General features: G+C 46.8%; 1 protein-coding gene across 5 annotated transcripts in view; it reads right to left on the minus strand.

Moving 5' to 3' along the window:
- The window catches only part of Katnal1 (katanin catalytic subunit A1 like 1), a 53,526-nt gene that overhangs the window by 6,793 nt on the left and 18,860 nt on the right, over positions 1-27,873 (minus strand). For all 5 annotated transcript variants that reach the window (XM_052754559.1, XM_052754562.1, XM_052754557.1 and 2 more), the window contains 6 exons: positions 23,657-23,819; positions 11,127-11,254; positions 10,668-10,773; positions 9,559-9,717; positions 8,688-8,814; positions 5,811-5,945 (listed from right to left, as the gene is read on the minus strand). In XM_052754559.1, coding sequence (XP_052610519.1) covers positions 5,811-5,945; positions 8,688-8,814; positions 9,559-9,717; positions 10,668-10,773; positions 11,127-11,254; positions 23,657-23,819 — 818 coding nt within the window. The remainder of the gene's footprint in view (positions 1-5,810; positions 5,946-8,687; positions 8,815-9,558; positions 9,718-10,667; positions 10,774-11,126; positions 11,255-23,656; positions 23,820-27,873) is intronic.

Genomic DNA, 27,873 nt, shown 5'->3' on the forward strand with positions numbered 1-27,873 from the left:
TCACAGCCCGGAAAGTACAGCAGGAACATGTTGGCTCCCAGACTCACCCTTAGCTAGCTCTCCTCTATAGTCCAGGTCCAACTGCATAGGGATGGTGCTACCCACAGTAGACAGGGCCCCCCACATCCACTAACAATCAAGACGATTCCCCATGGACATGCTCACGGGCCAATCTGCTATTAAGACTTCCTTCTCAGGGGACTCTAGGCTGTGTCAAGTTGACAGCTAAAGCTCACTGGGACAGAAAGCATCTCATGAGATTGTACTACAGGCCTAGACCAGTCCATCCAGAAGCAACTCATTTCCATGACTGGCAAGTGATGGCTGTTCCCATGTGGGCTTCGCCATGGCTGCCTGAGTAACCTCATGTCATGGTCGCCAGCCCTCAAGGGGAGAAGTCAGCAAGGTATAGAAGTCCTTAGCATCACTTCTGCCACAACTCTAGACACAGACCACCCAACCAATGCGGGAAAGAATTCCAAGAATTAAAGGCCAAGAGAGACAAAAGGGGATAAAACAGCGATGAAGAATCCCAGCAAAAGAACAGAAACTATTTAAAACAGGAAATGAAAGATGCACAAAATAAACCTAAAATGGAAATTCACACGGCGGATATAAAGTAAAAAAGAGGTGACAGAGGAAAGGGTCCGTGAACAAAGACAGATGGGGCCTCTTAGGAAAAGAGGTTAGAAGGAACAAACAGTACCCCAGTGATGGTCGCAGGAGGACCAAGATGTCCAACACACATGCAGAATAAAACAGAGGACACCCACATTACAGCCAACTAATGAATCACAAAGTGCCCAATGAGCGGCCCGTTGCTACAGCGACACCGGTGCCACCATATCACGTCTCAGCATTGATGCAGAAGAGACTAGAGCATCTGCCACCCAACCAACCACCAATGCTCACAGCAGCCTCATTCACAATGGCCTTAAACCAGAGACAGTCTGTTGTCAGTCAGCGGGGAAGGAGGACAGTCTGACGTCAGTCAGTGGGAAGGAGACAGTCTGACGTCAGTGGGGAGGAGACAGCCTGATGTCAGTGGGAAGGAGACAGTCTGATGTCAGTGGGGAGGAGACAGTCTGATGTCAGTGGGAAGGAGACAGTCTGACGTCAGTGGGAAGGAGACAGTCTGACGTCAGCGGGGAAGGAGACAGTCTGATGTCAGTCAGTGGGAAGGAGACAGTCTGATGTCAGTGGGAAGGAGACAGTCTGACGTCAGTCAGTGGGAAGGAAACAGTCTGATGTCAGTGGGAAGGAGACAGTCTGACGTCAGCGGGGAAGGAGACAGTCTGACGTCAGTCAGTGGGAAGGAGACAGTCTGATGTCAGTGGGAAGGAGACAGTCTGACGTCAGTGGGAAGGAGACAATCTGATGTCAGTCAGTGGGAAGGAGACAGTCTGACGTCAGTCAGTGGGAAGGAGACAGTCTGATGTCAGTGGGAAGGAGACAGTCTGATGTCAGTCAGTGGGGAGGAGACAGTCTGATGTCAGTCAGTGGGGAGGAGACAGTCTGATGTCAGTGGGGAGGAGACAGTCTGATGTCAGTGGGAAGGAGACAGTCTGATGTCAGTGGGAAGGAGACAGTCTGATGTCAGTGGGAAGGAGACAGTCTGATGTCAGTGGGAAGGAGACAGTCTGATGTCAGTGGGAAGGAGACAGTCTGATGTCAGTGGGAAGGAGACAGTCTGATGTCAGTGGGAAGGAGACAGTCTGATGTCAGTCAGTGGGAAGGAGACAGTCTGATGTCAGTGGGAAGGAGACAGTCTGACGTCAGTGGGAAGGAGACAGTCTGATGTCAGTGGGAAGGAGACAGTCTGATGTCAGTCAGTGGGAAGGAGACAGTCTGATGTCAGTGGGAAGGAGACAGTCTGATGTCAGTCAGTGGGAAGGAGACAGTCTGATGTCAGTGGGGAGGAGACAGTCTGATGTCAGTCAGTGGGGAGGAGACAGTCTGATGTCAGTCAGTGGGAAGGAAACAGTCTGACGTCAGTGGGAAGGAGACAGTCTGACGTCAGTGGGAAGGAGACAGTCTGATGTCAGTGGGAAGGAGACAGTCTGATGTCAGTCAGTGGGGAGGAGACAGTCTGACGTCAGTGGGGAGGAGACAGTCTGACGTCAGTGGGAAGGAGACAGTCTGATGTCAGTGGGAAGGAGACAGTCTGATGTCAGTGGGAAGGAGACAGTCTGATGTCAGTGGGGAGGAGACAGTCTGATGTCAGTGGGAAGGAGACAGTCTGATGTCAGTGGGAAGGAGACAGTCTGATGTCAGTCAGTGGGAAGGAGACAGTCTGATGTCAGTCAGTGGGGAGGAGACAGTCTGACGTCAGTGGGAAGGAGACAGTCTGATGTCAGTGGGAAGGAGACAGTCTGATGTCAGTGGGAAGGAGACAGTCTGATGTCAGTGGGAAGGAGACAGTCTGACGTCAGTCAGTGGGAAGGAGACAGTCTGACGTCAGTCAGTGGGAAGGAGACAGTCTGACGTCAGTCAGTGGGAAGGAGACAGTCTGATGTCAGTGAGTGGGAAGGAGACAGTCTGATGTCAGTGGGAAGGAGACAGTCTGATGTCAGTGGGGAGGAGACAGTCTGATGTCAGTGGGAAGGAGACAGTCTGATGTCAGTCAGTGGGGAGGAGACAGTCTGACGTCAGTGGGAAGGAGACAGTCTGATGTCAGTGGGAAGGAGACAGTCTGACGTCAGTGGGAAGGAGACAGTCTGACGTCAGTGGGAAGGAGACAGTCTGATATCAGTGGGAAGGAGACAGTCTGATGTCAGTGGGAAGGAGACAGTCTGATGTCAGTGGGAAGGAGACAGTCTGATGTCAGTGGGGAGGAGACAGTCTGTGACATGTTCACACAGCGAAACAAACAAAGGACACGTCAGCTCAGGTGGTGGTGTGAGGAAGACAGACAGGGAAGCGGGGCTCCAGAAGCCTCTTCAGGAGGACAAGGTGCATTTGCTTCTTGGTGTGTGGTTGCATGGCGGTATACAGCTGCCATAGCTCAGAATCTTATGTGGATTAAGTTTATTGTATCTAAGCTTTTCCTCAGGAAAACTGATTTTTTAAAGCAAAGAATTAACCAGAGAGGGAAAGACACACCTCAGCATACAAGAGGACAGTGATATGAATGACAGCTGACATCACGTAAAAACAGAGGCGCAGAGTGCCAGCAGCACAGGGAAGAGGCCCCAGATGCTGTTCCTCCTGATGACCACGGCTCAGAAGCCAGCTAGCAAGCCATTGAACCAGGTACGCCCGTAGTGTGCACTTTGTGGAAATGGGTAAGAAATGTCGCCTGGCTCTGCAATCAGTTCTTCCCCAGGCTAACGGCTCCTAGAGACCAGGAGAAGAAGGCCAACTTGCAGCTTCCCCTTGGGAGGGAATGAGAAGAGGGAGGTGTGTGCCCACATTCCAGCATCCCAGCACTGCTGGCCCAGGCCCCGGCACAGAGGAAGAATCGGCACACCTTGGCCTGAGGGCTGCCACAACCTCTGGCACCTTGGAGAAACACTTGCACAGCTCCTCAGGGAGGAAAGAGAGGAGTGGAGCGTGTGTCTGCATCTAATACTCGGCCTTCAGGAAAACTGCCCAGGGCACTGATTTCCGGCTCACTAGACTGTGGTGCAGGTAGATTATTCTTTGAGTTTAACTTTCTCCTTTTCTGAAAGTAGAAACAGAGGGCTGAGTTGAGGCCTTTCTTCTTTAAGTGCTAATGCTGTGACTCTTTCACCCCAATGACTTCCATGGTCTCCACTGATGGAGATTTGCAATGAAGAGCACTCAGGGAGGGTCCTCTTTCACTCAGCTGACATCATCTGGAGTTACTTCATTTCCTTTGCTGTCTGTAAGAGCTGTGGTGATGACTCCTTCATGCCTAACGCTGGTAACTGATCTCTGTTCTTCATTATTCCTCTAGAGATTTGTCAATATTCATTTAAAAAAACAAACGTTTGCCTTGTTACTATTCTATTTCATATTTCACTTACATTTTTCTAATTTATTTTTCCTACGTACTGAGACTAATTTCTGTTTCATTTGTTTCAAGGCTAACATAGACCTACTCAAACTTTTTTAACACACACATTTACAGACCTTAAAACAACTATGTCGGCTTCATATCACAATAGTCAGTGTGACATATTCTTTCTACCAAGATAATATTTTCAATTTTTCAAATTTTCTTTGGTTCTTCTGTTATCCAGAGCTAACTTGTTCAGCAGTAAAATACTGGGGGTAGTCTACATACTTTATTGTTAGTTCCTAATTCAATTCCATTACTATCAGGAATATACTCTGCAAGATGCCAGTTTTTAAGACTTCTATGAATTGAGAAAATTCCTCTCAGCAAATGGTACTAGAACTGAATATACACATGGAAAAATAAAAGCCTACCCCACTACCATGCATACAATTAATTCAAGGAGAATCACAGAGCTAAATATAGTTTCTAGAAGTAAACAGAAGAAGAAAGCTTTACAGCCTAGGGGTAAGCAGATACTTCCTAAGATACAGGAAACCCTACTAATAAAAAACAAAACAAAAAACCTCAAAAAAGGTCTTTACAAATTAAAGCCAAATTAAAATACTTTGGCTATCAAGAAATAATATTAAGAAAATTGAAACTAAACTACAAACTGGAAGGAAAATTATAAAAATGTAAGTAAAGAGAATTTATATAAAGTATTAATAAAACATTAAATAGTATAAAATGAGGGGCACACTACATAAGTTCCTGAAAAGGTGCTCAAGATATACGTCATCAGAGGAGCACAAATTGACCATAACGAGATGCATTTCACACCGAGCAGAGCAAGTCAAACGGATACACCGGCCACAGCAGCTACAGGCAGGCATGCGCAGCCACCCCGGAGTCAGCTGGGTCTCTCTTAGAAAGGGCAGTACAGGTGCCTGGCTAGAGGTGGGCAGGGCACCAGTCTTATAAAGTTAAGCATACACCTCCCCAACGACTGAGCTGGCCCATTCATCCTATCCAGAGACCTGAAAACAGTCATCCGTAAAAATATGTATAAGCTTTATAGCTCTACTCTGAAGAGCCAAAACTAGAAGCAACTCCTGGGCCCATCAGCAGGGGAATCAGCACACAGTGACATCATCACACGGAGAAGAAAAAGCTGGCAGGTGCACTCGTGTGCAAATCTCAAAGACGCTCTGCAGGACGAGTGCCACCAGACACGGACTGTATGCTGTCACCACACTGTTTACACAAAGCTCAGCAAGGGAGAAACTGGTCTGTGGTGATGGAGGACAAGGCAAATCGCTTATGCAACCGAGATTTAGATGAACTACTGAGGCACCCAGAAGCCTTCTGGGTGACAGAAGTTCCCAGAGCCTGTCTAGGATACCACACTGATTCAACTTGACAACACACTTCAGAGAACTCATCCAATCATAATACACAAGACATACACCTCTCACTTATACATATTTATCACAAAGGAAAAAATAAAAACAGCTTAAGAAAATTTCAACACTCCAGAGAAAATCACTTTTGAAAGTTCCCCAAGACAACTTTTTACTATTTAAATTAGGGTCAATGAAATCCAATTTTAGAAGTAAGAACCCGAGTGCTACCAAACTCATCAGCACAAATACTGCTGTGAGGCTAAGGGTTTCTCTGAAATGCAAAGTGGTCACAAGGCCTGCTTCCGTCCCTCGGACTGGCCGCCTAATGCCACAGAGCTCTGCAGACAAAGTGACAGTGAGACAGAGATTTACATAAATAAATAGAGAAGGGTTAACAGGAAATGACAGGAAGTTCCAGATCCAGTAAGAGGAAGGCATCATACCTGTTGGGAGAGGGATGTAGATCCTTTTCTCCAGTCTCCTTCGCAAAGCTTCATCGATGTCCCATGGGAAGTTAGTGGCAGCCAGAACCATCACCATTTTGGACGGATCATCATTCTCTAAGGCTCCTCCAACTCCTGTGCAGGGAGAGGGCTGTCAGTGTTCTGTGACGGCCACTTCAGCCCTTGCCCTCAGCCAGCCTAAGTGTCAGCCACAGCTCTTGGTGGAGCCTCAGTGAAGCAACTTGCCGTGTCTGTGACCGGATGGAGTGGAAAACCAGACACCAACACAGAACAGGACAAAGGAGCTAAAGAATTTGACACCCAAGGAGGGATCTTCCAGCCTTTATGGAGGAAAATAGTGCACGTTGCTTCTGAAAATTCAAACTAGGGTCCACTTAGTTCAATGTTTTCACTATAAATGGCCTGTTTTTTTCCTTCTTAGTTTTGGGTTTAATTTCGTTGGCTTTCTCAGGACGTGAGAACAGGTGACACACTGCACAGTGTTTTATGATCAGAACAACCAGAGTTTGTGTGCATTGACTGCTTCTTCACAATTAAAATTACAGGATTAAAAACTTTATCACGGCATGGCAGTGCACGCCTTTAATCCCAGCACTCGGGAGGCAGAGGCGGGGGAATCTCTGTGAGTTCGAGGCCAGTCTGGTCTATGTAGCAAGTCAAGAACAGCTAGATCTACAAAATAAAGAGAACGTGTCTAAAAACACAACAACAACAACACCTCTGAGAGTGTACAACTGGCTCTGGGCAACACACAGGAAATGTTATTCATACGGTAGCTCACAAACATGACGTTTATCAAAGTAGTATATTTTGAGCAGCCCAATGCAACATGCATAATAAATAAATCATTACTAAATGTCTTTTTAAATCATTCTTATGAGGAATAAATCTCTCCATCTAACAAGCAGTGATACTATTCAATGAAATCCTGCGGCTGAATGTATATTCAGTGATGCCCTGGCCCCAATTTTAAATACCTCATGTTTTCTGCAATGCTTTCCCCCCAAATAAAACATATTCCTTCCTTTCATATATAAGCAAGAGTTGAAATGGCACACTGACTGAGGGACAGGTCTCCGAGCACATAGCACCACTGTGGTCTCTCAGTGCCTGGCATTGTGTACCATGTGATGTTAAGTACCCATCCTAAGGGTAGTGTTTTGAATGAAAATGGCCCCCATAGGCTCCTATGTTTAAATGCTTGGTCCCCAGTTACAGGAACTTTTTGGGAAGGATTAGGAGGTGTGGCCTTGCTAGAGGAGATGTGTCACTAGGGGTGGGCTTTGCAGTGTCAAAAGTCCAGGCCAGGCAGAGTCTCATCTCCATCTCTCTCTCTCTGTGCCTGTAACTTGCAAATCAGATGTGAGCTCTCAAGTGTTTCTCCAGCACTATGCCTGCTGGGATCCCCAGCAGCATAATAATGACTAACCCTCTGAAACCATGAGCGAGCCCTAGTCAAATGCTTTCTTCTAAAGTTGCCTTGGTCGTGATGCCTCTTCACAGCAATAGAACAGTAACTAAGACACGGAGTCCACAACTGGTGGATGATCAAAAACAGCACGTGCTGAACATTTTAGACATGTTTTTATCTTTTCATGTGGATTGCTTAGACCGCCTGTTGTCTACACACAACTACAAGACTGAGATGTGTCTAAAGAAGAGCTAAGCCCCTAACTCTCCTTTCCCCATGGCTCCCCAAATGCTTCTCCTCTTTGCCCAGACAATTCCAGCCGTGTATCAAAGTCCTCTGCCGCCCGTGCGGCAGCCCTCCCCTCCTGACCACTGTGACTGCTACACCCAGAGTTCCCTCTGCCACAGAGGAACCTTGTGTGACTTCTGGTCAGCTGTTTGCCTTTGGCGTAGCAGTTGGTCTCAAAGGTTTTGGTCTCAAGACCTTTGATGCTCTTAAAAATCCCGATCACAGTGTGGAGTATGTCTATCAGTGTTTTCCATTAGAAACAAAACATGGACAGGCAGGGGAGTGGCTCAGTGGTGCCTGCCCATCAGACACAAGGCTTCAAGTTCTAGCCCAGCACCATAAGTAGACAGATGATAGATGATAGACAGACAGACAGATAGAATGTTCCAAGTATTAATTCATTGTAAAAATAAGACTCCATGACTCATCTAATTAAGATTTATCTTATGAAAAACAATCATAGTTCTCAAAACCTCCCAAGTCTTAATTAAAGACCTTTTTTTGTTTTGTTTTGTTTTTGTTTTTCCAGACAGGGTTTTTCTGTGTAGCCCTGGCTGTCCTGGAACTCACTCTGTAGACCAGACTGCCCTTGAACTCAGAGATTAGCCTGCCTCTGCCTCCTGAGTGTCGGGAGTAAAGCCATGGGCCACCCCTGCCGGGCTAGAAGACTTTTTAAATGGTATGACGTCGAGTGAGTAAGAGAACAGCTGCACTCTCCCACATGCTTCTGCCCTCCACCCTCTGGGACTCTGCAGGTTCTGTGGACCCTGGATACTCTACTACAGACTTGTGAGAAGATTAAAGCAACCAGTAATCGGGCCTTGATGTTACTACTGAAACTGTGGAGCCCTTGTGAAGCCCTCTGGTGGTCTGGAGGCCCAGGAACTCCCAGTCACACCTCAGAGCCTTGGCTCTGCCAGCAAACCCCTTGGTGGCTGGAGTAGTGCCTTGCTCCATAGCCTAGAACCTGGACACTGGCACATGGTTCACTGCGAGTACTCAATGAGTACTTCCAGATACATGAACAAGTGGGTGGATGAGCAAGTGATTAAAAAGAACTCCCAGCTGCCTCCTGATCCTCACTGAGAACTTACAAAGCCTGAGTCCAGCCATGCTGGAAGGAGTGATCGTGGGGAGAGTCTTTAAATGTCAGTTACCGTCCATCTGGACAAGCAGCTCAGACTTGACTCTTCGACTTGCTTCATGCTCGTCCGATGTTCCTCTTCGACTGCAAATAGAATCTATTTCATCAATGAAGATCGTGGTGGGGGCGTAGAACCTAGCCTTGGTGAAAACATTGAAAGTAATCATTCAGCGATCTCATAAAGCACTCTGTATTTTTAAGTCATTCTAAAATAGCAGCAAATGAAAGCTTCAATTTCTGTTTATTAAGTGCTACCCCTGTCTTGTCCCTGATAATCTTTTTAGGAAAAAAAATCCAAAATTAAAACCTACACAGTTGGTGACAGTGGGTGAAAGATACACAGAGATTCGACACTATTTTTTCTATGTTTTAGTTATTATTATTTTGAGACAGATCTTACTTTGTAGTCCTGACTGGCCTGGACCTGGCTATATAGACCACACAGGCCACAAACTCAAGTGATCCACTTGTCTGCCTCCCAAGGCATGTGGCACCACCCTGGCAATTCTTTCTAGTTTTAGGATGAGAGATTCCACCATGGAAAGAAAAAAAAAAAAAAAAAAAAACCTTACTGGAAGCAATTTTAAATAAATCAATATCTACTGACAGATGCACCTCTAGCTGGTTTTAAAAAGTCTTCTGTCCATCACTGCACTAGACATCCAAAATGCCAATCACCCTCATTGGACAGGATGCTAAAGGGCCTTTTTTCACCTCATAGAGAAAGATATGTTGAAGACACACCAAGTATTCCACAAAATCCACTACTACTAATGTGCCCACAGCTAGCACAATACACCCACACCACTCTTTCAGAAGATTACAAGGGGCGCAGACCTGGGTATGACGAACCACAGGCCCAGACAGACAAACAGCACACTTACCATTTCAAACAACAGACGGACCAACTTCTCAGATTCGCCTCTGTACTTAGAAGTCAGTGTGGAAGAGGAGACATTGAAAAAGGTTGTCCCACATTCAGTGGCAACCGCTTTAGCTAGCATGGTTTTCCCAGTCCCTGGAGGTCCAACCATCAGCACACCCTGAAAATCCAAAGAGGAATCAAGCAACATACTGGATTTAAATGTTTTTCATAAACTATCATCAACTGATCACGCTGGTGTACATGAGGATCCCCAGCAAAATATAAACTCGGTTGTCATGGTGTGACTAGTGTATTTAGCAAGAGCAACAAGAAGATGATAAAAGTGATTTCTCCAGGTGTTTCAGGTCAGAAATGGCCAGAGATAAGCTCATAAAAAATGGCTGAGCAGGTATGGTGCTCACACCCATAATCCTGGCACGTGGGTAGTGTACATGGAGTGTTCAGAGATGGAGGCTAGTGTGGACCACAGAAGAGATCCTGTCTGGTAAAACAAAAGGTAAGGAGGGAAAAAGGAGGGGAGAAGGAAGAAAGGGGAGAGGAAACAGAAGCCGTGGCAGCAAAGAGCCCTTTTTCCTGAACTCAAGGGGAGACAATCCTATAATTCTGTGGACTACTTAGAACGACCCTGCTGGCGCTGGGAAGATGGCTCAGTGGTAAAGAGAATGTGCTACTCTTGCAGAGGACCTGAGCTCAGTTTCCAGCACCCACATAAGGCATTTCACAACCACCTTTATCTCCAGCTCCAGAGGATCCAATGCCCTCTTCTGGCCTCTGCAGGCACCTGCACTCACATGCACATACACAGACACAGAGATACACATAATTTAACTTGTTTAACTTTTTATTTACAGAAATAGACACCCAAAAGTTCTTAAAATTAACCTCTAGCTCAGCAACTGAAAACACATGACTTGGAAGATGGTAGCTTCACTGCTCTAAGCCTATCTCTCTTGCTATGTGGTTGCAGCACATCTCACTACAAATTCACAAGCAGGTGTGGAGGGGATGTGAGCTGCCCAGCGTACCAACATTGGTAACAGACAGATCCACAGCAGGCTGCCCTTTGTTATGAAGCATCCCCACTTCAAGACTGTCAGACACGCTCACCTTCCATGGCCTTCGAATCCCTTTGAAAAAGTCAGGCATCCACATGGGAAGGACAACAGCTTCCCGGAGCAACTTCTTAGCCTCCTCCAGATCTGCTATGTCATCCCTTTGAGAGAACAGTTGCACGTTTACTCAGAGACACCTCTGATTTATGGCCACAGCTAATTACTTTAAATTTATTGACTCATAAAATTATCTTATAGTAAGGCTGTATTCTAACTCTTACTATTAAAAATGGCCAGTGAAAACACACTGGGTCACTAATTAGAACACATTATGCAGTTAGCAAACTTTGTCAGCATGTCAACAACAAATGAAATGTCACGTTCCTCTGTTGGATTCTGACAGAACTGTTATTACAGACAAGGCATTATCGGGAGATCGATGGGGAGGAGGGAAGAGCCACACAACCCAGCCTTATGACTTGTTTTCTTCTCTACTGTAACTCAGGACTCTCACCAGTGAATGCTAGGGTTCCGAGACACAATGTCCCTCTCCAGGGCTTCCACCAGATCCTTATCGTATCCAGCGCCGTCAAATTTGGGGATGTCACCGTCACTTGCACCGTCTTGCATGTTTTTCCTTCCCTGGAGGTAGGAATGAAAAGGTTATGGTCAGTAACAAAATAACTTTGATATCATTAGGTTTTCAACACACAATGTGACTGTATGTGCATGTGTATACATGTGTGTCCATGTATATGTATGTATATGTGCATGTGCATGTGTGTCCATGTGTTTATGTGTCTGTGTATGCAGACAGCAGGGACCAGGGATGGAATCCAGAGCCTATGCATGCTGAGTAAGCACCCTAGTACTGAGCTACCTTCCCAGCCCAGAGTAATCTCTTTAAAAATATTTTCTTATGAAGGACGTGGTGGCACACACTTTTAATCCTAGCACTCGGGAGGCAGAGGCAGGTGGATCTCTGTAAATTCAAGAACAGCTTGGTCTACACAGTGAGTTCCAGGACAGCCAGGGCTATTACACAGAGAAACCCTTTCTCGAAAAACAATATATTTTTCTCTTACTATTTAAAATAGTATCGTCTGGTTGCTTCGATGCCATCCTACCCAATTAATTCATCCGAAGTAGACCATCCTCACATCTACATTCTTGGAGACAGCTGCAGGTAGGACCTTGCTAACCCTTACTGGATCCAGCGGTCTGGAGAAGCCTGCCCCTGACTCACTGGATACAAAGGATTTGCCCCTCTGCTAGAAAACAGACAAGTGACGTGCAAGAAGAAAATTCATTACTGTGCACTTGCCTTACAGCAGAATACCTCACACAGTATCTCACTTGATGTGCCAGCCCCACACCACAGACTGCTTCTCCTTTTCTATGGATAAGGAAATTGGGCCTCAGAAAAGCCAAGGAGCTAAATGCTTCTCAGCCTTTTGACTAAGTGTAGGGCTAAGTCCGACTTGACTCGCCAGTACATTTGGGGCAGAAAATGTGGCTCAGGCCTTCCTGCCTTCCTAAAGCAACATGTTTCTACGGCTATCCTAGCTCACAGCTGACTGCGTTGCTTCACACTTCAGAACAAAGGCTCCAGGCAAGATGGAGCTGGGACTTTCCTGCACTTCCAGAGCCTTCCTTTGCCACTCTAGGCCACCACTTGGGACTTGTGGTCTCCGTCAGGACAGCTCTCTGGGCCCCATCACAGAACTGCTCATCATGGTATCCCATGCTGTAACAACGTCCAAACTCCCTCTCATCTCTCCCGCCTCTTTCTTCTGCTCAGTACCTTCCAGGCTCATGCCCAGAGGACCTTGTTTCACTCATAGTATTAAGACCTAAGGAAATGTTTGATCTACCTTAAATTCTTTTACTAATATTGTGGCTTAAAAAAAAAAAGGAAAAAAGAATTCTAGGCTACCGCTCTATGAGCTCCTGGGCTCTGCCAGGATTCATTCAGTGCTGAGGAGGTGAATGTGGAAATGCTCCGATTATTCTCAGACATTTCAACCACAGCAACAGCTTTAATGAGCAGAGCCATGCCGTGTCCAGGGCATCGGCCCCTTTTCTGTCTGATCTAAAAATGAAAGGCAAAGGGTCACGATGAGGAGACAGCAGAACACGATGGACTTCTCCGGTTGTACTTGAGAGATAAACAGAGAGGCACACGCAGTACCCAAAGGGAACCAAATGGCTCCTTTGGCAGATGCTCTGGTCCTCTGAGCCACTAGGTGAAGAGCCAAACAGTGTTCTGGTGACCTGATGACAAAGATTTACTTCCATGGGCAGTCTAACAGTAGGGCTGGCTGAATGCTTCGTAGGCCCTTGCAGTTGAGATAGCACATATTAAAACCGACTCTTAAGGTGAGCAAACTTCTGGCATACTGACACAACCCAACCTCAGCCAATATAAATCAAGCTCTGCCTCAGATCACATTTTACGACATGGCTAGGCCACGGCTTACAAGCCACATTCAAGCCAATCCCTGGGAACTCTGTGGTCATTTTAGAGTATTCTAGAAACAAAGCAGCAACAGGCAGCAACAGAAACCAACCTATCTGCTCCTACCAAGCCTTCGCAAGCCTTTGTAATTTGAGACTTGCCAAATTAAAATGAAGTTCAGATTTTCCTTTCACATAAATGTCCACATAACAGGGAGACTTGACGCACACCAAGAGGAAGGAAATGCCCCGTCTTTGTCTCAAAGAAGCAGGAATCATGGAATTCTAAGAAAGTAGCTGTGAGCAGTGATTATATAGCTTGTCTGATCACAGTGTGGTTTCAGGGCAGGGGATGAAGATGCATGTGTTGCCCTCACTGAGCATCCAGTCCAGGGGGGAAAGCGAGTCATCAATGTGACTGAATGAAGAGCCTGAAGAAATGGGCAGCAGCTGAGTTTGGCCTTTATGAAAAAGAGCATGGATTAGCATAATGTGACCTGCATTTTGGACGACCCTCCCTGCTGCCATGGAGAAGAATGCTGGGGTAGAGAGGAACCACTGAAAAAGCCTTTCAGTACAGAGGAGGAGAAGTGGGTGTGAGACCCTGAAGGTCCTGCCCAGTACATCCCCACAGAGATGAACTCCCCCAGTGAGGGCCAAATCAAATCAAGATGGAGATGAGAGAGAGCGGTAAACCTAGTGAAGCCAAAAAAAAATCATCAGTAAAAAAGGGCAGCAACTGTCCTCCTAACAAACGTAAATTAGAACAGGAGCAGGCAATATAAATACTGTGTGCCGGAGTGAGGCCGCCGACCAACTGCACATGTTAATGAAATGGACAGCTTTCAAGCAATAAAACTAAGACTACCTCTTGGGACGTCATGACTTACACCTAACACTAGGCTGGAATGTTACAGGGTGATCTCGAAGTCTTTCCTTAGATTTGTGCACCCGTTGTTAAGGTCAGAATTAGCAAGAATTTGATAGTATGGAGGCTGGCATACTTTTTTCATTAAAGCAAAATACTTAGCGTTTTACTAATTTCTCAATTATTCAAATTAAGACAACTTCCTTCAGGATCTTTTATGAGTAATGCCTAGTCATTCTATCTGAAGGAAAGGAGGCTCTGGGTGATGAATCAAGTATTTATAGCTTGCAGTCAATGACTGGCACAGCCTGTCCCCAAATGCAAATAGTACCTGCATTTGCCATTGCGGCTTCTGGCACTATGGGACTAAGTGATTGAGATCCCATCCATTACTGGCTCTGGGCCCCGTGTGTTTTACAGAAACACTGTTGAATGAACTATACGGAGGAACGATGACCAGATGATAAATGGCTCACATGTCATGCCATTGGAGGAGGACTCCAGGAAACATGTGCCACGTGAGCTGAGGGGACACTACTGGAGCAATACCACCCACCAGCCGCTCTGTCACTGTGGAAGAAGAGCCAGGGCTAGTATAAACACAGGAGAGGTGGATTTCAGATCAGCACAGGATTTCCTAACAACAGCTCCTGTTCAACAAAGACACCGACTTTCTTGTCAGGCAATGTACAGTCAAGAACAGAATGTCTAGCTGAACTGTAGATGGCCTGTGGTCCATTCTGTGATGTTGCTTTTCCCATGTCCAGCTTACTCTTCTCTACTGCCTGGCCAGTTGCCAAAAACTAGTGCAAAATTTCTTGAACATTTCATTATTTCTTTCCTTCTATCCTTCCCTCCTTCCCTTCCCCCTCCCTCTTTCTCTTGGTGCTGGGGATCAAACCCAAGGCCTTATAAATGCTGGGTAAGCACTCTTTTTTTTTTTTTTTTTTTGGTTTTTCGAGACAGGGTTTCTCTGTGTAGCTTTGCGCCTTTCCTGGGACTCACTTGGTAGCCCAGGCTGGCCTCGAACTCACAGAGATCCGCCTGGCTCTGCCTCCCGAGTGCTGGGATTAAAGGCGTGCGCCACCACCGCCCGGCATGGGTAAGCACTCTTAACACAGAACTACATTCTCAGCCTCAATATATCAATTATATTTTTAAAATATTTTATTTTTGCCGGGCGGTGGTGGCGCACGCCTTTAATCCCAGCACTCGGGAGGCAGAGCCAGGCGGATCTCTGTGAGTTCGAGGCCAGCCTGGGCTACAAAGTGAGTTCCAGGAAAGGCGCAAAGCTACACAGAGAAACTCTGTCTCGAAAAACAAAACAAAAAAAAAAAATTTTTATTTTTAAGTGTGTGTGTGTGTGTGTGCGTGTGTGTGTGTGTGTGTGTGTGTGTGTGTACACACATGAGTGCAGGTGCTTGAGGAAGCCAGAGACATCAGATCCTCCTGGAGCTGGAGTTACCAAGCCCAGGTCCTCTAGGACAGCAATATGTGCTTTTACCCACGGAGTCATCGCTCAGCCCCATAGTCTCTTCTGTAAAATACGAATTTTGTGTAATCTTTTTCATGTCGTTGTTAGTCTCCCACATCCACTCCGCTCTCTGTGTCAGTGTCCTGGGAACTTAGCGTGTATCAGCATATTCATTCTAAAAGAGGAATGAAGTAGGTGTTCTTCCTTCCATCTCACAGATGAGAAAGCCGAAGAACACAATCCGCAGCCTGTCTGAGCATGAAGAGCAGCCTAGGCGCTCTAGCTGCAGGCCAGCACCTGCAGTCAGCCTGTTCCCAGGGCACACTGCTGCACATGGGGGCTGCTTCCAGCCCGCGGCAGAAGCAAATGCAGGAAATGTTAGACAAGCCCCCAAACTGCAGCCCACCATAGCCTACTGTTCCACAAAGTAAAGCAGGCAGATAAACGCAAAACAGCGCTTACTGATCTGGGTGCAGTGCCCTGCGCTGTCCTACCGAGAGAGACACAAGATCGTAACAACAAATCCCCAGCAAGCTGCATGCTTACCAATATGCACGTTCTTTACACGGTATTTATGACCACGTTTAGCGTGCCACACTCGATTCTAGGCACAGAGAATACAGCAACCAAGCAAACAGAGACCTCTGCCCTCCCTCACGAGGCTTAGGCTGAGGTTAGAGGCCGCAGTCCACAAGTCACACATAGTGAAGTAGTTAGGGTTAGAACATCCAGAGCAGACGTGTCAAGTGGTTGTGTTCACACGTTCCAAGAACGGGGGCACACAGAAGCACCCCAAGCAGTGGGCTGAGGGCACAATCAAAGAGTTAACAGCAGACAGGCCAGCCAGGCCTTGTAAGTACTGGTGGGGACACTGGCCGGTAGGCTAAGGGAAGGCAGGGGAAGGTTTTGAGCAGAGAACATAATGTGAGCTGCGTCCCAGGCTGCAGAGGGCAAACAGGCCAGGGCCAATGGCTTCCCTGGGTTCTGGCTTACACTTCTGCAGTGTACAGAATGGCTAGAAGGCAAAAGGAGAAAAAAATTAAATATGGTTACTAAGATTTCACATTCAATTTTCCTGTTTATAAAATACCACATTTAAACAAGAGCTCACAAACCCTTGGCAACATGATAGCCTTGAAACTGGGAAAAATTTAGCTCAACAAGAACATACAAATCCTAAAATCTAGAGACTGGAGAATGCTCACTGAGCAAGGGTGCAATCCAGTAAAGGAGCTCACCCTGAGGAAAACACACTGATGAGACACACCCTTATCCTAAGAGCTCATCTCTCACAGACCAAGATGATAATAAATCGGAAAAGAAAACCAATGTGGATTTTAAAAAGATAGTGCCACTCCTACCTATGTGCAGTTCAGCCACAGTTACAGAGATAAAAATGTCGCAGGATTACACAAATGAAAACCCACAGGACTGCATATTAGCTGAGGTGAAACTGAAAAAGTGGATGGCTGGTTTGATGTCTGCTGGCCAGAATAAGCCAGTTCTTAAAACACATCACTGACCAAAACAGAGCCAATACACATGAACCGTTTTCAGTCCCTAAGTTATCAAGTACTTCTACAAGGCACCTTCAAGAGACCAGCCATGCTGAACGCTGGCAACAGTGTGGAGACCTGCAGCTCGCATTCTGTCAGCTACAGGGCAAACTGCAAACACTTGCTCGCAAAGCTATTTGGTGTGACCTCCCAATGGCTGGCGTACACATCTCCTTTGAGCCCACCACTCACTAAAAACGGATGCATATACACAAAGAGGAAAAACAAAATCTACCCAAATTGGCACTATTCAACAGATCCAGACTAGACAACCCAAAATCTACTAGCAAGGAAACAGATTTAATTGTATGTAATAGTATGTAACTATGAGAATAACTTACAGTATCTGCAAAAGCATAGAGGAATGTCACAAGCATACACTAACCAGAGAAAGAAAAGAATAAGAAAGAAAGAGAAGGTAAAAACAAAAATCCAGTTCACAGGAACAGAGGGCTGCAAACCAGATGCTACCAACTGGGCGTCAGGAGACAGGATGCTGGCTACTCTGGGGAGGGGGGGCGGGACTGGGGGCCAGCAGGACCGTGGCACCCAACTTCCGAGGTGCCAATGTTCTTTCTTGACCTAGCATGGACACATTTATGGCAAGAAAGCTACAAGGGTTACTACAGAAACTGTTCCTTTTTGCCTTATGATAGACCATTATTAAATTTGGCCGGGCGGTGGTGGCGCACGCCTTTAATCCCAGCACTCGGGAGGCAGAGCCAGGCGGATCTCTGTGAGTTCGAGGCCAGCCTGGGCTACCAAGTGAGTCCCAGGAAAGGCGCAAAGCTACACAGAGAAACCCTGTCTCGAAAAACCAAAAAAAAAAAAAACAAATTTCCAAGAACTCCATAAGCCAGTTGTAAACCAAACCTCACAAACAGATTACAGATATATATATATATATATATATATATATCTGTATACACACTTAAAATCTCCTCAATTCCTGATTATCACTGTCTGTGCTCTAGCAGCTTCTTAAACCTGTTATGTAGGGAATGACCCATCTCATGGAGACAGAGTGGAGTGAGATGCCGACTCTGTCATAGTGGAACCAACCACACCACAGAACTCAGCAAGCACTGTAAGCTCGGGCTTGGGCTCATTTTGTTGCTGTTGACTGTCTACACTGTAGCTAGTTTTTCTCTCCAGTCCTGCCAAGCCCTGGCAGTCCCGTAGCCCACTTATAAAATAAACATACAGACGCTTATATTATTTAAACTGCTCATCCATTAGCTCAGGCCTACCACTGACTAGCTCTTACACTTAACTCAGGCCATTTCTGTTAATCTATATGTCGCCACGTGTTTCGTGGCTTTACCTGCTGCCCTTACATGATGCTCCCTGGACGGCAGGCTGGCGTCTCCCCCAGACTTCCATCTCCCAGCCTCTCCTCTCTGTTTGTCCTGCCTATCCTATACTTCCTGCCTGGCTACTGGCCAATCAGTGTTTTATTTATTCACAACACTACACTTTCAAAAGTGAAGGTAAACATGTCAATGCGGAGTCAACTTAAAAGTACGCCACTGGAGGCTGGGGAGACAGTTCAGTGTCACACAGACTAAACAAGAAGACCCGAGTGCAGATGCCCAGCACCCAGGGGAGAACTGGGAATGGCAATGTGCACTTGTAACCAGTGAAGAAAGGTGGAGGCAAGAGGACCCCAGAGCTCGCCAGCCAGTCAGCCTAGCAAACTAGACCCTCTGGAGCAGGCTTTCTTTTGGGCCACCAACTAGCACCCAAATCATGACACAGAGACTTCTTATTAGTTACAAATGCTCGGTCTTAGCTTAGGCTTGTCCCACTCGCTCTTATAACTTAAATTGACCTGTTTCTCTTCATCTACGTTTTGCTTTGGGACTTTTTACCTTTCTTCCATTCTGTATGTCCTACTCCATGGCTGGCTGGCCCTGGGCATCTTCACCTTTTTCTCCCTTGTTCTCTCGTGTCTTCTTCTTGTTCCTAGATTCCTCCTATTTATTCTCTCTGCCCATCAGCCCTGCCCATCCCTCTCCTGCCTAGCTATTAGCCATTCAGCTTTTTATTAGACCAATCAGGTGCCTTAGGCAGGCAAAACAACACATCGTTAAACAAATCCAACATAAACAAATGCAACACACGTTTACATAGTTAAAGTAATATTCCTCCCTTAAAAGATAAGGTAAAGAATGACAGAGACACCTGGTGTCAGCCTCTGACTGCCACACACATTTACACTGACCTCCACACACATACACACTGGTGTTCACACACATCTGCACTGGTCTCCACACACATACATACCGGTGTTCACACACATACACACTGGTGTTCACACATATCTGCACTGGCCTCCACACACATACGCACTGACCTCCACACACATCTGCACTGGCCTCCACACACATCGGCACTGACCTCCACACATCTACACTGACCTCCACACACATCTGCACTGGCCTCCACACACATCTGCACTGGCCTCCACACACATACTCACTGGTGTTCACATGCACAGGCACATATACCTAGCCAAAAACACATACATATATGCAAACACTACACACACACACACACACACACACACACACACACACACACACACACACACATATGCCATTTCTGTTGTTTTTACATTATTAAAAAAACACAAAAAAATGAGTATTCTTCCAATATTTGAAAATTATCCTATTTGTCAATGTTGCCCAAGTTGTGGATGAATGAGTAAAATTCCAAGATGCTTTATTTTTCATGGCTTTACTACCATCTTACTGATGAAAACAAATTATCAATCAGCATTCACGTCTATACTGCATTCCTCCATCAATGCAGTCACAGGTCAAACAGAGATATGAGCGTGGGCCTGAATCAGTGAAAGCATTCTATGCAGTCCATAGGGAGCACTGGACAATTGTTATTTCTAAATTATGGGCATATAGTTGCATATGCCTTATGTCGATCAGATCTGTAATAGACTCACATGTGAATGTATGTGCATGAATTACATATGACCATATATTTTTTCCAGAAAAGTAATTCTTAAACACACATCAGCACCCCATGTGAGATGGTCATTCATGAAATAACAATTATGGTTCACGCACCCTCTTATGTCACTGTTCATTTGTGCAGCCGTCAATCAGCAGGCATCAACAGACTACCCAATCTTGTTCCCACATCTCCTCATTCCTGTGTCTCGAAGCCAACCATGAGAAGGAAAGCGTTCGCCATGGCCATTTGCCATATATGAAGTGATGAGACAATGCACTGTAGGCCAAATGACCGAGCAGTGAGTCCAGTGAGTGAAGTTGCCCTCTGCTTAGAGTCACATGTAGCCAGAATAACGGGATCATGAAGGACACTGCTCATTAACCATAGATTGGTTACGCCAATACAGCTAGCCTAACACAACATTTATTTTTATGATAATATAAAAACATTCCTTCTACTCCCTCATATTTACTTTCAGTATATCCTTTCTAAATTAGAAAAAACATTTGTTATTTCTACATAAATCTCTGATTCTCAAATATTGTTAAGAATATAATTCAGCCGGGCGGTGGTGGCGCACGCCTTTAATCCCAGCACTCGGGAGGGAGAGCCAGGTGGATCTCTGTGAGTTCCAGGCCAGCCTGGGCTACCAAGTGAGTTCCAGGAGAGGCGCAAAGCTACACAGAGAAACCCTGTCTCAAAAAAACAAAAAAAAAAAAAAACAAAAAAAAAAGAATATAATTCATGGTCAATTAACTCGGTGAAAACAACCAATGTTCCTCTATCTCACGACGAAAGCCACACATCCTTTTCAATAGAATTCAGGTTAAAGAGGGCAACTTACATTTCTCAGCATACTTCGACGTTGACTCTAAGCTTAAATGACAAAACGGTCAATTCAATTTTCTGTGGGCTATAGTCTGGACATACAGTCTTCCAAATGTCCCATCAAAACCCAGGCCAGTACACTGCCATTAGGAGGTGGGGCCCTATAGAGGCCGTCACCAGACACTGCCGGAGGTCCCACTGTTTATAAAATGCCCTGGTGTTTCAGCATCAGCCCAAACAGACTGAGACACCTGTCCATTCAAACAATGCTAACAGCATGGCTTGGCTGTTCCCGCCACTCCTGTCAGCAATGACAGACAGACAGATGTCAGTCAGAGGTCCTTTTCTAAGACAAAGTCTCACTATACAGCCCAATGGCACCAAACTCACGACCACCCTGTCTCGGCCTTCTGAGTGCTGGCATACAGCCAGGTACACTTCATTAGCTTTTACTCACGAGTAACACGAAGTGCATACCTAGGGAAAATGTACTAAATACAGTAAGCTACACACTGCCATTCAGATACCCCTGTGGCCCTCAGGATTCAAAAGAAACATGGTCTCAACAACAAATCCTTGTGCACAGTGACTGGTGCTTATCTAAAAACAGCACTTTAAGCTCAGACCTAGTCTGAAGCCTACCAGAAGTTTTAAAAGAAGTGGAAAAAAGATGTAATCTCACAAAATTTACCAGAATATTTTTATAAAAAGTGTTTTCTTATGACAGAAAAATGAATGGAAATTTAAAAAAAAACACTTTGACACTGTTCACATCATGATTTACAACTCAGGTACACAGTGATGACCCTCTGAAGCCCAGTCCCACAGTCCCAGTCTCTTCAGGCTGTGCTCACAGACGGAATCGAAGGAACCAGCAGCCAGTTCAGCAGAGTCAGAGGCAACAACAGAGTTCGTGGGACTCAGGGAGAGCGCTGCTCCTACTGCTGCCGTGTGTCGTTCTATCACTCAACCCTACACATGAAGCTAAGAGCAATAGACCAGGAACCCTGCACAAGACTTGATCATAAATTCCTTTACCTGCCGAGCCATTTCATGGGCCCCAAATAAATTCCTCTTATCCTCATTTTTTATACCTATGAAGCTAAGTGTCTGGAATATAGAAGGCTCTCAGAATTCTATACACAAAGTAATAAATCTACTAGATTATGAGAATACACAAGCATGTGTATATAAATAATTTTGTTTTGTTTATTTTTGTGGCAGGGCCTCAAGTTACTATGTAGACCAGGTCGGCTTGAGCTCATAGAGATCTGCCTGCCTCTGTATCCCGAATGCTGGATTAAAGGCGTGCGCCACCACACTGTGCCTACACCTGGGCTCTTAATGGAGAGACAGGTAGGGACCAACAGGAAGGAACAGATCGACTCTGGGCCCTTCACCTGCACATCACAAGTGTGCTTTAAACAGCGCGTCAGAAAACACGCCATCAGGCCACGAGGCCAGACTGCTTACTTACCAAGTGGGAGCTCCTGTAACCAAATGTTTACATACTTACTTAACTAAGTATTTTCAAGGTAATTACTATCTTTATTATGGGCAATACAATCTAGTTTTTCCCGGATTATTTTACTGCATCTTTTCAAGCCTGTTGCAACATACCAACCAAATGTTTTTAAAAAGAAGTCTATAATACCCGCAATGATCCTCCCTCTTCATTTTCAAATCAGCCTTGTCTAGGAACCAGTCTCTGCTAACTTCTGGGTGGCTATGGTAGTCAGATCAGAGACAATGACACCTTTCACGCTATCGCTATCGTGACACTTCCATGTTTGGTTTTGAATAGTAGCTCCTTTCATCTCTGAGGTGACTCACAGTACCTCTTCTACCTCGGCAGCTGCAGAAAGAAGAAGGGCTGGTTTGCAGTGATGGTCTGAGTACTTAGCATGTCAGTGAGAGGGTAGGCCTTGGAGAGTTATTCCAAAACACTACAAACGAAAGCCATTTACAGCCTCCAGAGGAACACATCTGCCATCAACAACTGTCGCTTGGTCGCCTTGTCCTCGGTTTACGAGTCACACTTAGAACCCGAGATTTATTCAGTTGTGGATTTCTTTCCTCAAATCCAATCTAGACTTTACCAGTGAGTGGGAGGAGGGGAGGGGAGGTCTTCAGATTCCAGCCCTCACTCTGAGAGGACCAGAGCTCCCTGTACCTTAGTTTCTTACTCTGAAAAGGGGAGAGGGGCTGTCTCATGAATTCATGATTCATGAATGGTGCCAGAGCCATCCAGCAACCCACAGCCAAGGTTACTCCTGGTCTTTCTCTCTCTCTCTCTTGTGATGCTGCTGCAAAAGGTCCACTTTACTAAGTACATCTATATGTGTATGTGTGTGTGTGTGTGTGTGCGCATGTGCACGGTGTGTGTGTGTTTACTAAATACCTCTATACCTATGTGCACATTCATTTTACTATTGAAAGATAATCCTTTTGTACACTGTGAAGATGGGTCTGATTGGTTTAATAAAGAGCTGAATGGCCAATAGCTAGGATTTACAGGGAGAGAGAGGAACTTGGGAAGAATCTGAGGTGTGTAGATTAAGCCATTGAGACTCGGAGTTGGACATACAGTATGGAGGAGAGGTAACGAGCCACGTGGCAGAACATAGATTAATATAAATGGGTTCATTTAAGTCATAAGATCTAGTTGGGAACAAGCCTAAGCTAAGGCCAAGCATCCATAATTAATTAGAAGTCTCCATGTCTTTATTTAGGAACTGGAGGTCCACCGACACTTTACTAAACACATCTGTAACATCTGTAACATCTGTGAGTGTGTGTGCAGGTACTTTAGGGACCACTGCGAATTCAACACCGATTACAATATCCCCCAGAGCCCGGGCCGCAAGGGCCTGAATCACGGGTCTTGCCTTGTCGTCTCTCCCTCTCGCTCTGCAGTCCTTGTCCCGACTTCCAGGTTTGTCGCTCTTGGATATCGGGTGCGCTCGGCCCACCAGTCCGCGGGCGCCTGCTCCCACGTCTTTCCTCAGAGGCCTCACTTCTCGGTTGGGACGTCTGATCTGAGGCGGAGCTCTAACAAAAGAGAGACGGTAAAATAAAAACCAATCAAGGACAAGTACGTCGGCAGCACCTTACTCAAGAAGCTGTCCGTTTTCCCTAAGGTACAATGGCTGATACAATTATTAAAAAGAGGGACACATGGAGCGATTACTCTGCCAAGAGTAACTACCCATCACCAACAGAGGGCAACACAGCCTGCGGCCGCCTGTCAACCTTAGCAGCCGGACTCCACCGACTGTCTTAGATCAAGAAGAGTTCACTTCGACAAAATTACAACCTTCTCATTAAAGGACAGGACTTAAAACCACAACTCCTTGCATAGTTTCAATGTTTTCTTTTTACAACCAAGATGACTTTCTCCACTTAGCTGGAAAGGTCAGCATTTCACTAAGCACATTACAAATGGCAGGGCTCAGCCCTGACGTGGTCTTATAAACAAAGCATTTCTGTGGGAAAACACTATCCAGGCCGGCAGGCCCCAGGTGTGATTAGTCACGTCAGTGAGTCCAAAAGTGAAGGGAGCATCTCCCAGCAGCAGGTTCTGTCAGTACAGCAGCTGCCGCCCTCCAACCCTGAGCCTCGGAGCCTCTCGGCACAGCCCGGCATGGACTCTCTCTGGGTGGGGACGCTGTCACTTCCTAGTTCCTCCCTCTTTCTCAAACCATCCCTCCCTCTGTTTCCCGACCTTTCTCCTGCTCATGGCCACACTGACATCTGTGGCCGATCCCTGTGTGCGGCTGCTCTTTCCTCTCAAACTACATTCATTGTCCCAGCTCTAGGCTCGTGGGCTGTGTGTGAGTTTAGCGCTCTTCCCTTTTCCTAATGTTTCCACTAGCACATGGTGATTATACACGCTATGGATTTCATTAAGACATCCCCACACAGGTACATAATGTACTTTGGTCAAATTCAGCCCTCATTAACTACCCTCTTGCTCTCCACCCACTCCCACTAACCCCTTTTCTCTTCCAAACTAGTCCCTCTCCTCCCTCCCCCTCTCCCATTATGTGTGTGTGTGTGTGTGTGTGTGTGTGTGTGTGTGTGTCCCAATAAAAGAGTTTCATTAGGGTTGGTCGCAGGACCATGTGCACCTGACCAATGACTGCACCACTGAAAAGGCCCCTCCTTCCCCCATTAACTCAGGGAAGAGTGGGGCCCTGGGAGCACCCCCTTCCATGACGGAGTGCAGTCGGGTCAATCTTGTGAAATCTTGTGCACATAATCCCAGTTGCTATGAGTTCAAGGGCATAAGAAGCCATGCCACGCCTGGAAGTGAGCACTCCAGAGTGCTCCCACCTTCCTTCCAGCTCTTACATTCTTTCCACCCCTTTGTCTGCAATGTGCCTACAGGTTCAGGGTTTAATTCACCTGCTCACCAGAGCTGCCTTCTGGCATCATAGAAGGTAGCACAATGATAGTGAATTTGACAAGAGAGGAAAATGGATGACGCTCCATGCCCTCAGGGAAATGGCGAAGTCCTGTGATAGTACAGTTCTTCTGCAGTGCTACGGTTTAATGTAAATTGATTCCTGTGGGTTACAGGTCTCACTGGGTCTCTGGTTAGTGGAACAGCTTTGGAAGGTTGTGGACCTTTAAGAAGTGAGGCCTGGCTGATGGAGTGGGTTGATGGGGTAGTGTTCAGCTCTGTGCCATCTCTGCTTCTTGATCAAGAGCCGCCTCACACTTCTGCCTGCCTGCCTTCCCTCCCTCTGCCATGCCTTCACTTTCATGCTGAAGTGAAATCCCCAGAAACTCGAGTCAAAATAAGCCTGTCCTCCTTAGGATTTTGTCACAGCAGTGAGAGAAGTAACCACTGCAAAAAGCATGTTCATATTGTTGGAATCTGCTAAGAATAAGAATGCTGCTGAGAGCCGCACAGGTGTCGACGGGGCGTCACACCGACATCCCACTCCCCAGAGTGCAGTCCGTCCGGTTCCACAGTCATCGACCAGCCGTTTTTAGCATACCGCTAGTGACACCGCTGGCCCCAGAGAAGACAGAGACAAGGAAACAAGAGTGTGACAGGGTCCACTGGGGAAGAGTTCACAGCAAAACAGCCAGAAGACACTTTGGAAATTGAAGTTGTATCACATTATCGGTCCTAGGGCATTCTGAGTCGCTTAAGCATTCTGTCAATGAAATAAAAACGTAAAGAGACCAGTGAAGAAGAAGAAGACCTAATAATAATAAAGTGCTGTTTAGTGTGCTGCAGGTCTGGGGAGGTAGCTCAGTAGCAGAATGCTTGCCCAGCATGCATCAAGCCCTGCCTGGGCCAACGTCTGGCACAGAAAATAAAATAAAAAAAAGCTCAAGCCTCTTAGTATCTTGAGTCAATCCTTCTGTTGTTGTTTGGGAGAGAGGAGGCCTGCTTCACTTAGGTGGTCAGGTGCAGTTCTGCTTTAGTCTCTGTGTATCCGTGCATGCAGAACTGTCTTTCCTGTGTCAGTCAAGGGCATCAGCACGGGAACCGATGGAGACAACGCCTCCGCTCAGCACACGTGGGGTCTCTCCCGTTGCTAGCAGCTGTGTAAATGACTGTCGTTTGGTCCAGCCCTTTAGACTCGACTCCAGCATGAAGCCTCTGCTCCCCTCCAGCAAGGCCAGCCCTTGCAGCTGCGTGCAGGCTCTCTGCAGTTGCTGGACTTGCCATGAATCCCGAGACAGTCCTGACTCTCGGCTTGCTACTTAGCAGCTGCTCGGAAGCCCTACGCAGTCCACTCTGTGCACACATCTAGCTTAGTAAGCCACGTCCTTAGATTCCTTCTAGGCCGGTTCACAGGCTGCCTTCCAAGGGCTGTCCTGGGCTTGTCCTGCCGGGCACTGTTCTGAATGACGTGCTCAACACGCTCTGGGTGGCGTTTGTGGCCAGTCCCCGTCCAGTGGGAAGTATGCATGTGCTCTCTACGTCTTCAGTTCCACCTCGCTGCGGCTGGATAGTACATGTGTAACCGACTCTGTCACTGTCCCAAAGGACACCCTTGATTCCGCTCTGTACTCCTCTGCTCACTGCCGCATCCCTGCACAATGTCATGCTCACTGTGGCTCTGTGACAGCTTCCAGGCTGTGTAGCAACAGACTCACGAGGCTTCTTTAAAAAAGAGGCTTGAGTGGGTCTGCACAGCACCACTGACCTCGGCCCTGATGTCAAACAGAGACGGACACTGACTAGCATGCCGCTTTTCAAACAGAGAGCAACTAGCAGTCGTCAGAGCATGAGGACTAAATACCAGCCTCGTGTTCTGCACTGAACTACCGTTGAGAGCAACAGGAAGAGACAGGTGTTCTGAAACAAAACTGACAGTCTACCACGAATAGAGACAGCCCTTCACTGTGAGAGCCACTCTACACACATCGGCAATGAAAGGGAAGCGGAGAGATGAGCAAGGACAGAGAGGCGTAAACAGGTGTCTGCACACCCCTTCAAGAAGGGCTTCTGGAGTGCCCACACTGTGCCACACGTGGTGCTGGGGAGGCAGCAGTGACCAAGCCCAAGGCCCCAGTTCTTCAGTCACGTGACTTGGGGCCGGCTGGCAGCAGTGAGTACAAAAGGATAAAGTCTAAGTTGGACTCTGGAGTCATCTGATAAAGCCAGTGGAGGGTCAGGTGGGAGCTGCCAGCCGGTCCACACCCCTGCTGTGCGGGGCTGCTCTGCACTCTCTGCATGGGGCAACTGCCGGGCTGATCTCCATCACAGAGGAGGAAAGTGAGGGGGGAGCTGGCTAGCTTGTCCTCAGAGCCCCTGAGGGGCAGAGCTAAGAGGAAACACCCCCATCCTCCCCCCAGCCCCAACTAGTCTGTGCAAAGGCAGCAGCCTTCCTAGAGCAGAAGCCGCTGCGTGGCAAGGACCTCACTCTTGCTGTCAGCATCCAGAGGGTACCAGTGAGGTCAAGATGAAGTGCACCAGGAAGAGCACAGGAGCGGGGACTAGAGACAAGAGGACATGAGAGAAGAGGCCGCAGTCACAACAGGAAGAGGAAGAGCAGCAGAGCCGCATGAAAGCCACGGCAGCTACAAACGAGGAAAGAGTTCCCACAGAGCTGGGACACAGCAAGTGTCACAGAGGTGA

The sequence above is a fragment of the Peromyscus californicus genome, unplaced genomic scaffold, assembly GCF_007827085.1.
Source record: "Peromyscus californicus insignis strain IS unplaced genomic scaffold, ASM782708v3 Scaffold_2__1_contigs__length_46816999, whole genome shotgun sequence".
Lineage (NCBI taxonomy): Eukaryota > Metazoa > Chordata > Mammalia > Rodentia > Cricetidae > Peromyscus > Peromyscus californicus.